Source organism: Phocoena sinus, chromosome 4, assembly GCF_008692025.1.
Source record: "Phocoena sinus isolate mPhoSin1 chromosome 4, mPhoSin1.pri, whole genome shotgun sequence".
Lineage (NCBI taxonomy): Eukaryota > Metazoa > Chordata > Mammalia > Artiodactyla > Phocoenidae > Phocoena > Phocoena sinus.
In genome coordinates, this window is record NC_045766.1 from 144,871,444 (window position 1) to 144,887,272 (window position 15,829).

Here is a 15,829-nt window from a genome sequence, read left to right on the forward strand (position 1 = left end):
CTGTGAATGTGGTTTTAGTTCCACAGGCTGCAGGATTGTAGTTCTTCTTGCTTCTGCTGTCTGCCCTCTGGTGGATGAGGCTATCTAAGAGGCTTGTGCAAGGTTCCTGATGGGAGGGACTGGTGGTGGGTAGAGCTGGCTGTTGCTCTGGTGGGCAGAGCTCAGTAAAACTTTAATCCGCTTGTCTGCTGATGGGTGGGGCTGGGTTACCTCCCTGTTGGTTGTTTGACCTGAGGTGACCCAACACTGGAGCCTACCCGGGTTCTTTGGTGGGGCTAATGGACTCTGGGAGGGCTCACGCCAAGGAGTACTTCCCAGAACTTCTGCTGCCAGTGTCCTTGTCCTCATGGTGAGACACAGCCGCCCCCCGCCTCTGCAGGAGACCCTCCAACACTAGCAGGTAGGTCTGGTTCAGTCTCCCATGGGGTCACTGCTCCTTCCCCCTGGGTCCTGATATGCACACTACTTTGTGTGTGCCCTCCAAGAGTGGAGTCTCTGTTTCCCCCAGTCCTGTCGAAGCCCTGTAATCAAATCCCGCTAGCATTCAACGTCTGATTATCTGGGAATTCTTCCTCTCATTGCTGGACCCCCCAGCTTGGGAAGCCTGACATGGGACTCAGAACCTTCACTCCAGTGGGTGGACTTCGGTGGTATAAGTGTTCTCTAGTTTGTGAGTCATCCACCCAGTGGTTATGGGATTTGATTTTATTGTGATTGTGCCCCTCCTACCATCTCATTGTGGCTTCTCCTTGGTCTTTGGAGGTGGGGTCTCTTTTTTGGTGAGTTCCAGTGTCTTCCCGTCAATGACTGTTCAGCAGTTGTGATTCTGGTGCTCTCGCAAGAGGGAGTGAGTGCACGTCCTTCTACTCCACCATCTTGAGCCAATCTGCTCTGGAAGTCAGTCTTTAAATAACATCTTTGAATTTTCCAGTCCCTTACCTTCCTTGCTTGGTTGGAAAGGACCAAGTGACTGTCCTGGGCACTGGTGACGGTGTTGCAAGAGTTAATTGGCTGTGTCATCACCTCACTGAACAAGGACCTGGCTTAATCACAGAGATGACAGGCAGGCGGGGAGGGATGTGAATATTTGTCTCAGGCCGGGCCTTGCTGCTTGGTTGAGCTGCCGCCTGCCTTCGAGGTCAGGGGAACAATTTTGGAGCATCAGCCGCTGTCTCCTGCCCACGCGCCTGCCTCCCTGACCTCTGCAGATGAGGAGATGACTCCCTGAAAGTTCAAACGTCCGTGTTCGACACTTCCCCTTTGTTTTTAAAAGGTTAACGATGAGTTATGAGTGGGTTTGTCAGACATCAGCTGGAACAGGCCTGAGGGGTCCAGAGGAGAGCTGGGAGGGGTTTTGCTGAGGCCCCTCCCCATCGTGTGGCAGCCCGCAAGTCCCACCAGGAGAGTCGGCCGTGGGCTGGAGAGCGCAGGGCGGCCGTGAGCCCTGGTCATCTCCCAGCTGCTCCTCCCCACGTTCTGACCAGGCACGCATCTGGGTCTCCCTCGCCCTCCACCTGCAAAGGTCTGCCTTGGGGCACCCAGCCTGGCCCGGCCCGTGCGGGGGGTCCTTCCTGCCCCCACCCACACACAGCCGCCCGAGCCCACTCCACAGCAGAAATCTTTGCTGATGGCCTCGGGGCTCCGAGACCTTGGGGCTCCCACCACGTTGGGCTGGGACCTGCCCCTGCTTCTCCAACAAGCTAGGCGGGTGCCCCTCCAAACTCCAGGCCTAGCACTGCCGCCCTCCTCCAAGGCTCTCCTGCCAGGCCAGGCACTGGCTGGCCCTGCGTGCTGGATGCACTCCCTGACCATCACCTAAGTCCCTGGTCCGCCCTCGAGCAGAGGCCTCCCCAGCGCCCACTCTCCTGACTCCATCAGGACACCCAGCCCTGGGGCGGGGGGTTGTGGGGTACTCAGTGCCCACGGGGTGAATGAGGGGTCTGCCTGCAGCCCAGAGGGCACCTCGGGATCACGTGGGTGGTCTTACATCAGTGACCCCTCTGTGAAGTAGAAAAGCAGGATGACAGCACCACCACCACCCAGAGAATCAGTCCCCAGGTGAAGCTGGCAATGTTCTGTGACTGCTTTCCTAACCTAGACTGCATCATGATGGCGCCCCCAAACTGGATGGGTGAAGGGCCTTGTGCTGGAAGGCAAGCCCCCAGGCTGCAGGCTTTCCGCGTCCACTCCACCACCCTCTGTCCTGGGAGGGCCCGGCTGAGACGCAGGGCCTGCGTGGTCCTTCTGGCTCAAGGTCAGCCAAGTTTGCCTTTCCCCATCCATGTTCCCGTCCCTGTCCAGGCTGTCCTGCGAGCGGAGAACCACCACCCTGACCCCCTGACAGCTGGACTTACAACAAACCCACCTGACGAGAGCCTGCTGCCCACAGGAAGCAAAAGACAATTTTAAGAGTCATCATTTCACAGAGGGATGATTTCTGTTCTCCTTCAGTTCACAGGGAGGGTTATCTGCTGAAATGGGGTCTCTGGAGGCCCCTGGGCTTTGAAAGCAGCAGAGTGATCATCATAAGAAAACAATCTCCCACGACACACTCCTCGCCCAGGGACGGGGACAAAGGTGCCACCTCGCAGTGATTCCCCTCGGAGCCCGGAGCCTGGCCCGTGGTGCAGGGTAACCGGCCCCGCACAGCTGGGGTCCCCAGGGAGCCGCAGTGGCAAGACTCCCCCGCTGTCTGCAGGGCCTGATGCCCTGATCTAGCAGGACTGTCCAGCCCAGTGACGCCCTCTGTGACCAGGCGGTTTATTTATAAGCCCCGGTGCAGCGCTGACCCTGTGACCTCAGAGTCGGGCACTAAATCAGGGTGCAGGGTGGGGCGGCCCCAGACGTAGGGAGGTGGTCCCGTGTCCGGGACCCCCGGCCTGCAGAGGGCGGCTGCCGTCCTGGGGGGTGCCTCCGGAGGACACTCACCACGCGTGCCCCCAGAGGCGGACAGAGACCCCACCCCCCACCCCCTGGCTCACCTTCCTTCACGCTCAATGTGTTTCTGAAATTCCAACGATGGCATGACACGCTCCAGACAGGCTCTGACGATGGCCCTCCTGCGGCCTGCCCGGCGCCCCGTCATACATGGCAGAGCCGAGAGCACGAGGAGGCCTGGGGCCAGGGAGGCCCACGAGACCGCGGCTCCTCCCGTGTCTCCCCGTCAGGGCAGGGGTGCGATGCCCGGCGATGCCCGGATGCCTCCTCCTCCTCCGGCCCTGCCTGCCGTCACGGTCCCCACCTGCGGCCCCTCCCCCTCAGCCCTTTCACACGGCCAAGACCACAGGCCCTGGGCCACGTCCTTCCAGCAGCTGAGACGCCACCTCCCGACCACCCGCCCCACGTCCAGCGGCCCTGACAGCGTCACCTGGAGCCCAGCTTCCAGGCTGTCCCCCGCTTCTCCGCAGACCCCCAGTGGCCCCTACCCTCACTGCCCCTTGAGGCTCACCCCTGCCCCCTCCGCGGCGTGGCCCGCACCCCCTCCCGGAGCTCCCTGCCTTCCCGCCGCGCGCCCTGCCCTCTAGGGTGGGGTTTCGCTGGCTGGTCTTTCCCACCAGGATGCAGCCCCCAGGGAGGCTCTACTGCTGCCCCCTCAGCACCTAGACAACAGCAGTTCTCAAACCTGTAGAACTACGAGCTCTTTCCAAACAAGCCTGGCGGCCAACGTGCAAAGAACGAAGAGCTGGTGGGGCAGGCTGTACCAGGCCGGTGCCTCCACGATGCTCACACCCGTACACACAGACGACGACAACGCAGGCTTTTCTTAAAAAGGAAGGTAATGGCCGAGTCCAGATGTTTGGACCAGCGCTCGGCTGAAAGAGAACACAGGGTGGGAAAAAGCACCGTTTCTAGAAAACGTATTTTATTAATATTTGATGTACAAAGAATAAATATCTCGCGGTTTCACCCGGCACGGCGGTGACACCGCAGGACCCCGCCATGTGATCAGGGCCTCTCTAGAGTCAGGAAGGAGACATGGGCCGGCTGCAGCCCAGACTCGTGGGTTCTGCAGGGGTCGCCAGTCACCCCAGGTGTCGTGGGAAGTTGGGCGCCTAGTTGGAGGGGACGGGGTGGGGCCCCAGCAGTGCCCTCACAGTAGCTCCCTCGTGGCGGCTGTGAAGTCCCAACACAGGGCCCTGCAGACCGGCCTCTGGCCCGCAGCAGCTGGTCCCCAAGGTGCCTTCCGAGGCTGGAGTGACCCCGCTCCTCTCGGCCGCACCCCTGCCCTCACGCAGGGACCACAGGGGCTCCGAGGACGAGCATCTGGCCACCCCTCGTACTGCTGTGGCCATCACAGACCAGACAGCCTGGACAGCTTGAAGGACCCTGCAGACCACCGGCGGGGGCCCCCTGTCCCCGTGAGCACACAAAGCACCGGGACTCGCCGAGGAATGTTCCGATGCTCTGACCCAGGCAGTGGGGGACGGACGGGGCCGATGCTCTGACCCAGGCAGTGCGGGATGGACAGGGCGAGGGCATCACAGGCCCCCAAAGGCCTCAGACCGGCCCTGTGATGTGGTGGTCCAGCTGGCACGGGGTCCCACATGGGGAGAAGGGCAGGACCAAGGGCCCTGCTCTGTGGCACAGGGAGTGTCAACACTGTGTCTGCCGCCCGGGACAGGAGCGGCCCAGGCGCCAGGCCTGCCCGACGCTGTGGGAAACCCTCCAGACCAAGGTCAACAAGGACGAGCCGGCACCTCCGAGGCATCACGGGGGCCTCGCTGGCCGCGGACACACGGTTCCGGATCGGGAGCCAACAACCCGCATCCCGGGGAAGTGGTGGCGCTGGGTCACGGCAGACAGGTGGGCCTGGGGAAGGCTGGACAGACGCAGCGTGGCTCCGCAGGGCTCCCGGGCCTGAGACTGGAGAGGGGACAGCCTGCTGCCCAGCCGGGGAGTCCCTGCCCTGGCGGGGACACCTGAGGGCGGCTGCGAGCCCGCGTGTGGGGCGCCCGCGGGCCGGCTCAGTATGCGATCCTCCAGTGCGTGGGCTGCTCGCACGCCTTCTCCTCGTCCCCACAGAACCGGTTGTATGTCGTCTTGGGGTCCAACCCCAGGATCTCTCTCTCCTCGTGAATTCGAAAAGAGAACGTGGAGACCGAGGTGCCGATAAAAAACCTGCTGAGAAACGTGAGGTCACCGGGGCTGCAGAGCAAACCCGCCAGCCACGCCCACCCACGACCCCAGGCGCCGGCCCGGCCCCCCAGCCCAGTCTCCTCGGCCGGGGCTCCCCGTGGCCCACCGCCACCAAGCGGCCCAGGGGCCAGGCTGCGGCCACCGCAGGGGCTCTGGTGACAGGTCCCGCACTGGGGGCGGGCTTGGGCCGCTGCTAGACCTTGGCTGCTCGGGGCAGGGGCTCAGGGCCAAGCTTAACCTGCCGCGCAGGCCTTCCCGCTGAGGGCGGAGCCGCAGCCGGAGGAGGAGGAAACTCCCCTCCAGGGACGGCATCTTGGAACACACGTGCCGGAGGTCTGCTTCCTGTCACCGCAGGGCCTGAGCCCAAGGCGGGCGGGGAAGAGTGAAGCCCCGAACCCCGCCCCCCCGCCCCCGCCCCCAGCAGAACCTCGGGGCAGGGCCCAGAGCACAGGGCGGGGCTGGGGCTGCTCCCTGCACCCCTGGTGGGGCTGAGTCCGCCCTCAGCCCTCTGCTCTGCCTGGAGGAGGTGTCCCCTGGAACGGGACAGGGCACACCTCTACCTGGTAAACCACACACGCCCCTGCGCCCAGCACGTCTGAGGACTCTGGAAGGAGAGGGAACATCACCTACTCTGCCCTGATTCTCCACTTTACCCCAGGTGCCCGACTCACCCCAGCCCTGCTCTCCCAGCGCCCGTGGGCAGAGGAGCCGGAGGAAGCCCCGAGGCCCGGGCCCAGGTCCCTGTGGGCAGCTTGCCTCCCAGGACAAGGACGGGACACTGGGCAGGGTGCCCCGCGGGTGCCCGAGATGTACCTGGGGACCAGGACTCAGGGGCGGGCGGAGCGGGGATGGCCCTGCCCCGAGACTAGATGCGGCAGAGGAGAGGCCCCGGGTGAGGCAAGGAGGGCCGAGCCGGTGGGCTGCACGTGAGGACTCAGCCTCGGACACGCGCTAGGCGTGCACGCGGCGGGAGGGGCTGCTCACCGGGCGTGCGCGCAGACCCACTGGTCCACGATGGCGACGCCCCCGTCCTTGTAGAGCTCCAGCTCCTCCCGCGTGGGTTCGAACCGCACCATCTCGGGCAGCAGCCTCCGGAGCCCATCCAGCTCTGCAGGTGCATCACGGGAGGTGACGGGGCCGCAGGAGACATGCGTGTGCATGAGCTCACACTGCAGGACCACAGGGGGAGGGGCGAGGACAGAAACACGACCCCCTCCCATTAACCGTGGGAGGAACAGGCGGATGGAGCCATGTACCCCTCCTGGCGGCGTCCGTGGCCACGAACACCCTGTCCAGCTGGTGGGTCTTCATGAGGCTGCGGATCCTCCTCGCGGCCCCCTCCAGGCTGGGCACGTCCTCCCTGTGCCCCCAGGTGAAGTCCTTCCTCCTCAGGTGGACACCCAGGTATGGGCCCCCCAGCGAAGAGCCCAGCTGGACCTGGTGGAGGAGGACCAGACAGGCTGGTGCCGATCGGGCAGGACGCGGGGGGCCTGATCGGGTCCATCTAGGGACCGGTTACTGGCTAACGTCCCTACATCTGCACAAGGACGGGGACTCCCTGCTGACGAGCAGCATCTCTGGCACCTGGGGCAGTGGGGCCCGGCAGCCCTGTGACAGACAAGGGTGCTCCCGTTCTGCCCTCCCCTAAAGGAGGGGTTAGCTGTGAGGCATCGAGAGACAAAATGCATCCCCCCCGCCGAGGATTCCAGAGGTGGGGTCCACCTTCATCTTGGTCCAGTCCTCCTCGAAGGGGATCCTGTCGGCCGCGTCCGTGGAATTGAGGTACCTGCTCCGGAACTCGTCCCCCACGGCCCGCAGGTGCTTGGCGAACACCATGCTGCGCCGGGTCTGCAGGTGCGACAGACCGTGAGCCCCCGCCCCGGGGTCCCCGCCCGTCACCCCTCCCCGCCACAGGTGCCGAGGGGGGTCACCACCCTTCAGGGCTGGTGGGGACCACAGTGCTGTCATGAAGCTCAGAACCACCGTGTCCACGTTTTGACGCTTCTGCGCTTCTGCAACAACCCGCCCAGGAGGCGCCCAGGTCGCGAGTCCAGGGAGCAGGGTCCCACCTGGGGGCCTCTGCCTGCCCAGCCCGCCCCCAGGACGCATCCATGACCCCCAGACAGGGCAGACCCTGAGAGCTGGGGGTCAGGGGCTGCAGAGCGGGCATGACACCCATTTCCCCAGGTGGAGGAAAGACCAGACAGGCTGAGGCTGGCGACGACTGGGCGGGACTTGGGGGGCCTGACTGGGTCCATCTGGGGACTGATTACTGACCAACGCCCTGCAGGGACGGGACAGGACGCGGTCCAGGGACGGACCTCGCCACATGCGGGGCTGCCCTTCATCGTGAATTAGGTGCAGAGATTACAGAATACCAACTGCATTTTTCTGACAGCAGATACCACGTCTTTCTTTTTCAAATAGCAGCTGCCGTAAATAATAAGCCTGCAGCTCAATCAACAGGCCTGGGAGCCCCCGCAGCAGCAAACACCATGCCCACCGTGTGGGGGCTCCGTCCACACCGGCAGCAGAGCCAAGGTGCAGAGATCCAGGGAAACCCAGGTGAGACGGGCGCAGATCCCCATGGGGAGGGGGAGAAACCAGGCTGCAAAGTATCTGCCTTGAGGGAGCTCATTTTCAACTTAAGAAAGCTGTAATTTGCCTAAACGCTTCTACCTCACTTCAACCACGCACAAATGGCCCTTCTAAGATCAGTTTCTGCACAGGTCCCAGGACCCGGGGGAGCATGGGAGCCGAGCAGGGCAGGCCCCGTGTCCCCTGCAGCCCACCCACCCTGATGCCCCTGGAGGCTCCTTGGCCCGGCAGAGCCCCCGACAGGCCAGGCTGACTTCACCCGGGTCCCCACCTTGCAGCCAAAGGCTCTTCTCAGGGAACGTCTGACGCTTTTGCCAAACTGCTGCACCGGGCCCCCCGTCGGCAGAACTGAGCCTCTCTTTCCAAACCAGATGCCTGACGGTTAAGACGTCCCCACCCCCAGGAGGACGGGAGAAGCCTCTCGCCCACCTGCCTCCCTGTCACTGTCTGTGCACCCAGAGCCAGCGCTTCCCCCTCAGGGCAGAGCCCGACTCCACTATCAAGGACTCGGGGCACAGAACGCCCCACCTTTCAATGCTGAGGACACACAGCCGGAGCTCTAATTCCAGGTTCTGAACGCGTCAGCAGGAAAGGACAGCCGATGCAGTGCAGGAGGGGCCCGGGACGCCCCAGCCTGCTCCCCGGAGCACCTCCTTGGGCAGGGGCAACGCTCACCGGCGGGCCCTCCCCCACGCCTGCTAAGAGCCTCATCACGTTAGTCAGCAGGGTGGAAAACAAGAGCTGCTGAGGGTCTTGGGTTTTCCAAGACTAAACACGTGTACAGAGATGCTTGCCATGCAACACTCACGTCCCAGTACTCCTTCCCTCCATAGTGGTCGTGAAGGAGGTTTTCGGCTCGGTCTAACATCACGGACCTATTTTTAAACAAGAAAAGAAGGTTTTTATGTTCACACGCTCCAGAGAGCACTGTCATGTGGGAGGCCCTGGGCTGGGGAATGATCAGGGATGAACTCTGAGAGGGTCAAGCCTTGCTGGGTCGCCTGGGTGCGTCTGGGCAAATGTCTGCTGAGCCTCTCACAGGCAGCTGCCTGTAGAAGCTTTCGACTCCTAAGTGGCTCTAAACATTGACGGACGCTCTCCTGTCCCAGCCGCTGAACTGGCTGAGCTACCAAGCTCGACTGTGACTCTCAACGCAAAACACCCCGCAAGTAAACAAAACATGAAATTAGCAAACAGAACCCAGCAACACATTAAAAGGATGACACACGTGGCGAATGGAGTCCACACCAGCAGAAACGGTTCAGTATTCGAACACCTACGGCTTAACTCATCATGTCACTGGATAAAGGGCAAAGCCATATAATGATGGCTACCCCAAAGGAACAAAACTCAGTACTTACTCTTATTTTTAAAAATCCCCTTAATGAAACAGACTCCTTATCATGTTTGTATTTCTCCAGCCAAAGCCAGCCCCTTCTTAAAGGAAGGCTCAACTCCCTCCTCGCAAAGGGAGGGGCAGGAAAGGTGGTCTGCCTGAGCGAATCAAGCAACCTGAAGAATCAGCACACGCGGAAAGGACCCTTCAGAAACAGGCCACGTCCGGGAGGCGGCGGCCTGCGTCTCCCCTGGGGTCTGAGAGCAGCGCGTTCCTCGGCGGCACACCTGACAGTGCTGATTTGCTGCAAGGCCGCCTGCCCTTTCCTCACTCATCCTTATTTAGCAGCTCTGCCTGCACCTGACCCAGCCCTGTACTGACTGACGTGACTGATGTGCTACAAGCGCCCCCCTCTCTGTGGTTTGTCTTTCCAGTTTGTTAACGCTTTCTATCGATGGACAAGACTTATTAATTTTAACGTAACTGAATGTATCCATCTTCTCTCTCTGGTCAGTGCTGTTCACACCTTGAGTTTGCTGCACGGTGGGGCTCCCCCCACCCCCGTCCAGCCTCGTGGGTCTCAGCGCCGCCATCTCCCCGCTGTCAAGCCCCCTGCGTCTCTCTTAAACAGAGGGGCCTCCGGGCACAAGTCTGTCCTGGGCTCAGCTCCCCTTACCCACAAATGGGACTCAGAAGAAACGGTCCCACAGCCCAAAGCTTCGGCCAGATCTGCTTTTGAAATGCGAACAGCTGTGAGATGAGTAACGCGGGGCCCCAGCAGCCTCATCCCTTACGAGGAGCTCGGACCCACCGAGCAGAGAAGGCGGCTGCTGCCTCCGTGGACCCGCCTGCGTTTTGCTGACACAGGCCCGGGGGGAGCCGGCCTGGCGTTCTGGCGCACTGGGGCCGTGCTGGGACAGTCTGCACCTTGCCGGGCCCCGGAGAGCACAGGAGGCCTGCCCTGTGCGTGCGCAGGCTCAGGGACACTGAAGGTGGCTGACAGGAGGGAGGGGCAGGGACCCCATGTCCCCAGCAACTCACACCTGCAGGGAACTCCTAGGACACCTGCCTAGAAACCAAGCACGAGCCCCTCCTGAGGAACTCGCCTGGCACACCAAACCCTGCCACTCGCCCGGAACCCCAGCCCTCCCTGCTGACCCTCTGGTGGCAGGGTGGGCGGGCGGGGCCTGTGTGGCTGGTTTTCTGCTTCCAGGCGGAACCGGCCACGCAGACACACTCCCAACACGCGAGGCCGGGAGCAGCCGCCAGGGCGGTGTGTCCAGGAGAGGCCCGAGCTGTTCCTCTGACCACTCACAGCGCAGGTTTCGAGGAGGCTGGTGAGAGAGCCTGATTTCAGGGCTGGTCCCGAGGGAAAGCACTCCTCGCCCATGCAGAACCTCCAAGGCCAGCTCCGGGCTGCCGTCCCAGCCCTGGTCACTCAGTGGTCACTTCAAAACCCTCCTGGCCCCGCTGGTCCCCCTCTTGTCCCGGCCCTCCCCCTGCTGCAGCCTCACGACCCCATGGCCCTCATCCCTGCCCCTCTCTTACTGCCCGCCCCCTGCCCCTACGCCCATCCTCACGCCCTGCTGCATCCAGCAGGCCCCGGCTCGCCCCACCACCTCGACAGGACCCCAGGGCAGGATCTGAGTGTAAATCTGACTCCACTGCCCACCAGGGGTGGGACCAGAGACCCCTGTCGTGAGGCTCAGAAACAGAGCCGCTCCAAGCAGCACCGGGAGGAGGACAGCCACGGCCGCCCCGCCTGGGGGCTCCCCTGGAGCCCAACTGCCGGCCCCCCCGGCTCGAGAGGCAGCGGTGGGGGGTGGCTGAGGTCTGACCCTCCAACGACGCCCGCGGGCCAGCCGGCAGGACGGAGCACAGGCACATACAGACACGCTCACACACATGCCCTCGCACCAGCCATCACCCAGAGACCACACACTCACCGTGCGGACGTGTTTCTCAAGAGCACAGGGGCGATGATGGAAGCCGACCCCTGAACAGACAGACAGGAAACGTTTAAACCGCGCGTCTCTTCATAACCCCAAAACCATCCTCTGGAAAACAAGACCCATGGCACCCGGTTAGTGTGGTTCTTTTTCCGCGGGCAGTAAGTGAAGTCTGGATGCACGGCCTGATCTGGATAAACTCAGCTAGTTCTCTTAGTTCACCAGTAAGTTTTCACAACTTACTGGTCGTGATCACAGGTAGTGACCTTGTGGAAATCTTTAAAGAAACCACAAATTTCATGTGATCTGATGAGACCACGGAAGCTGTCTTTAGGAACCTGGATGGTACGATGACAGGAAAGCAGGGGCGGCCCGGAAGCAGCCCGGCGGAACAAACGCTTACGGGCCAGGGCCAGGTTTGGCAGTAACCGTCCTTAAAGCAGCTGTGCTCTCAGGAGCTCCGGAGCTGCTCCAGGTCTAGAACCGGAGTACTCTGGTCCCCGTGTGGGGAGCGCTTTGGGCGGGGCTGGGGAGGACACAGCAGCACTTCCACAGGCAGCTCTTCCGACGGCAGCTCAGTCTGGGGTGACAACAGCACCACGACCACGTTCAAGCGCGTTAAACAACACGGGAAAAGGTAAGTGTGTCTCAGCCAGGGATTTCTAAACCAGCCTGAGTCCCCAAACGCGGTGGTACCTGTAATACTCGTGCTTGTCCTGCGAGTAAAGGGGTGGCTCGATGCAGGGCCGGCTGTCGATCTTCTCCTCCCAGGCCCCCTCCTTCCAGCCCTCTGCATAACCTTGCAGGACATAGACCTGGTCGATGAAGGGCCCGCCGGACTCTGCAGGAGACAAGGACCGACAGTAACGGTGACCACAGCACACACGGTGGTGATACAGAGGAGGAGTACTGTATTTAACGCCACCGTCTTCCCAGACAGGACTGGAGGAAGCTCATAAAAGCAGAGATGATGGAACAAGTGACCTCGGGACACGGGGGTCCCTCAGGGGACGGGAGGGCTGCCTGGGGGGGCTGTCCAGGAGCCAGCATCTCCTCTGGGCCGCTCAGCACCCCAACCTCTTACAGCATCCGGCCTTGCCTGGGCCCGCTTCTCTTTCCAGCCACACCCCCACGTCGCCGTGGGCGGGGCCAGTCCCCACGACGGCTGCAGGCTGCCCTCGCTCTGCCTCTCTCCTCTCCTGCAGCTGCCCCCCCGTGATGCCTGGAGCCCATGGGGGTGTGCTCCTTCCCCGGGACCCCTGAATGGCTGCCCCGCCTGGGCCATCCCCTCCGGGGCTCGTTCTTGACCCGTGAGGCCACTCAAACTGCATCTCCCCAAAAAGGATGCCCTCCCAGTCCAAGGCCACCGCCCAACACTCCACACCCCTTCCTGCTTTCTCGTCCTGAGGCTCTGGTCACTGCCGCGAGCGCTGCGTGTCCCCGCCACTTATGCTCTGCCCCCGCCCCCAACAGGAGGCCCCGGAGAGCCGTGGCCTGTGTCCCTCTCACCCACTGCTCCTCCCACACTTGGAGCCTCCCAGCCACGACTCAGCGACAAATGAAGATGTGCTCACAGGTGCAACGACGGAGCGCACTGACGAGAGAGCCACAGCGAGTGAGCCAGCGTCTCGTCCACACTCTCTCTGGCTTGGGAACGAGGCCCGGGCTCTGGGCCTCCTACGGCGGGGCGGGGGGGATGCAACACCAGGGCTGAGACGCCGGCCTGGAGGCCTTCCGGGTGTGACGCCCCATGCCCGTCCCCTCCGCAGCGGTAAACCTGGGCTGGTCAAGGCGGGTCTGCCACCTCCACAGTGTCACCCGGGGGCTCGGTCCCCACCCCCACTGCCCGGCCCGAGGGACACAGCCTGCAGAGCGGCAGGGATGACAGCCGTCTGCAGTCACTAAGCACCCCTCGTGGCCGAGGCGCCAGGGCCCGCGCAGACGAGGCAGAGCCTGCTTCCCGGGCTGAGTCTGGTCAGGAAGGTTGCTCCCCAGCCTCAGGGTTTGCCTCCCCAGCAGGAGTGCGGACGGCAGCAGGTCATCCGGTGGCCCTGCAGCCACAGCGGAGCCCCACGCGGAGAACGTCCCCGCGGGACAGGGTCTGCGGTGTGGTGAGAACAGAACCTGACAAGGAGGACGTGTGGGCCTGGCCTCGGGGGCAGCAGCGACGCTCAGGGCGCCAGGCCCTCGCACAGCAGAAGCGCGAAGACCGCCACTCGGGAACTGTGACTCGCTTTCCCGGGCTGCTCCAGGGATCTGGGCAGAGGTGTCCCTGACTGTTTATATCTTCTAAATAAAGCAACAGTGAGTTCTAAGTACCTTCATTCTAGGAAATCTTCAACCCTTTCCTCTCAAAAACATTAAAATGAGAAGGCTGTCCAGAACCACATGAGACAGGATGTGCGGTCACACGTCTCCTCCAGCACCCAGCCAACGCGGCGCACACAGCGTGTTTTCCTTCAGGTAAGAACAGCCTGGCCTGCGCGGGGGAGGCCTGTGGTCCTGCCCCCCCCAACCACAGCTCCAGCTCACCAGGCGGCCGGGGTTCTCAGAGGCAAGGGGACACATGGCTCACATGCTTCAGATCTATTTCCCTAGAAAAACTATGGAAAGGTCAAAATCGCCGGGAGCAGGGGAAATGGAAGCAGGGCCCCTAGGCAGAGCAAAGGGCCAAGAGGAGACGGCCCCGCTGGCCGAGGGCTCGGCCGGGCCTGACGTTCACGCCCAGGCCAAGGCCCGCGCGGCCCAGTTACAGGACCGCCGCCCGCCTCACCTGCAATGAACTGTTCGTACTCCATGACGGGGATGTTCCTACTGAGACTTGGAAGATCGAAAAAGTCGGACCAGGGAATCCGGACCTGGCGAATGTCGGGGCTCTTCCAGTGGTAGAGGCGGCCCCAGGGGGGCAGTACCAGCACCCACTCCTCAGTCTTCAGCAGAGTCTTCAGGAGGGAGGCGACCCGGATGTACACGTCCCTGCGGAGGTTGAAGCCCTCCGGGGGGTTGACGTCGTACAGAAGATACCTGGCAGGGAGGGCGGGAGACTGCTTCTGCAGGGCCAGGGCTCCGCACAGAAAACCCAACACCCCACGTCCACGGCCGAGCGCCCGACTCCAGGCACGGTCAGTAGCTTCTGGTCTGTAGTGTGGAGGCAGCGGCCCACCCGTTTCCAGGGGACCAGTCACTTAAAGAGCCCGCAAGTAGGAGAAGACATCTCAGCATCCGTTTAACCGCCAGCAATAATTCACAGCTAAGACCAGCGGAGTCTTGCAGCCAGAATCTGAGCGCTCACCCTCCAGGGCTTCTCAAACCTCTTGGTGTACAGACCCCTGCTCACTCTTAACGGTGACCGAGGACCCTAAAGGCTACTGTTTATGTGGGTTAAATCTATCGATGATTCCTGATTTAGAATTTAAAGCAAGAACTTTAGAAAAGTATTTATGAATTCCCTTAAAAATAACAAAAAATAAACGTATTACCTTTATCATTAGTATTTCCAAATTTCCAAATGAAAAATAAGTATATTTTTCAAGACAAAACTCATGAGGGACAAGAGTGGCACTGTTTTTAATTTCTGCAAAAATCTCTTTTTGGTCTGGTGATTGCTGGGTTCTCTCGTCTGCTTCTTCATTCCCTGTGTTATGGTAGCACAGGCCAGGTTGTCTCTGGTAAATCTCCACAGTAAACTCTCGAGAGAGTGTGGGCAAAAGGCCTTTCTACGAAAATGCCCTGGCACGTCAGGGATCCCTGGACACACTCTGAGAACGGCTGCCCTATGTAAAGCAAGACTTCTCTACACAAGCCCCAGGCAGGAGACCTCAGCTTCTGCTATGTCCTCACCGCCCCCTTCTCTGCAACTCCGTTACTGCAAACGAGGCCATGCTGTGATCCCTGGCTTGAGCCTCCAATCCCCCAAGCCTGCCAGGAAGAGGCCTATCTACCATCTTGACATCCCGCACCCAGCAGTCTGTTTTCGGTCAAGCCCTCAGTAACTGCTGAATGGCACTGACGCTTGTCTCTTATCCCTGAGACTTATCTATGAAACAACCAACACCTGGATGGGACGGATATTCTCCTGCAGGTAAACAAAGCTGGGCTTTCTTAAGAACCGCCCCATTCGAACATCTGATTCGGGGGCTCCTCGAACTCCAGGCAAGGCCCGCCTCGTGTAACAGGCGCCCCCGGCCTGCGCGGACCTGCAGCCTGCCCTTCCGGGGGGCTCGCGGCCCCAGGCCAGGGGTCCCGAGAGGCGAGGGGACAGCGAGGCTCCACCGCTCCGCCTCCCGGTTCGCCGGGTCCCTGCCCACCGGCCCAGCCGAGAACGTTTACCGTCTGCGGGACGCCGCCCCCGACAAGATGTCGGCTGCCGACTGGCCTGGCCAGAACTCCTCGCCCGAGGCCGAGGCCGGCGGCCAGGATACCGCCCCGAGGAGCAAGCAGAAGACGCCGAGCGCCGCCATGGCCCCGGGCGGTCACGTACTTCCGTTGGCCGTGCCCCGCCCCGGAAGTGCAGCCCGCCCTCGTGGAGAGCGTCGTCTGTACCACGGCAACGCCAAGGGGCCCACCTAGGGCACGAGTCCTGCTTGATCCCGAGTCCGGGCGTTGCTGCGGCAGAACGGGCGGAGCCGCTGGGGGCTGAGGCGGGGCCCGACCGAGGGGCGGGGGCGGGATTGATGGGCTGGTGGACTGGGCCGGGATGTGGGCGGGGCCGAGACGGGGGCGGGGCTGCGCGGGCGTCTCCTCCTGCGGGCCGCGCCGGGTACAGGCCGGGGCGGGCCTGGCGCCGAGGGCGGGGCCACGCGGCGTGGGG

General features: G+C 62.3%; 1 protein-coding gene across 2 annotated transcripts; it reads right to left on the reverse strand.

Moving 5' to 3' along the window:
* Positions 1–3,844: 3,844 nt before the first annotated feature.
* On the reverse strand, positions 3,845–15,593 carry POFUT2 (protein O-fucosyltransferase 2). Of its 2 annotated transcripts, none has more exons than XM_032631092.1 (9): positions 15,349–15,593; positions 13,793–14,043; positions 11,716–11,860; positions 11,017–11,127; positions 8,543–8,609; positions 6,859–6,984; positions 6,393–6,573; positions 6,121–6,244; positions 3,845–5,121 (listed from the first exon to the last, which is right to left on the reverse strand). In XM_032631092.1, exons 1-9 carry the CDS (start codon positions 15,477–15,479, stop codon positions 4,965–4,967), a joined length of 1,293 nt encoding a protein of 430 aa, XP_032486983.1. In that variant the 5' UTR covers positions 15,480–15,593; the 3' UTR covers positions 3,845–4,964. The 2 variants fall into 2 exon arrangements, with proteins under 2 accessions (XP_032486983.1, XP_032486984.1); XM_032631093.1 differs by having other exon boundaries at positions 3,845–5,118; positions 15,349–15,584.
* Between the last annotated feature and the right edge of the window lie 236 nt (positions 15,594–15,829).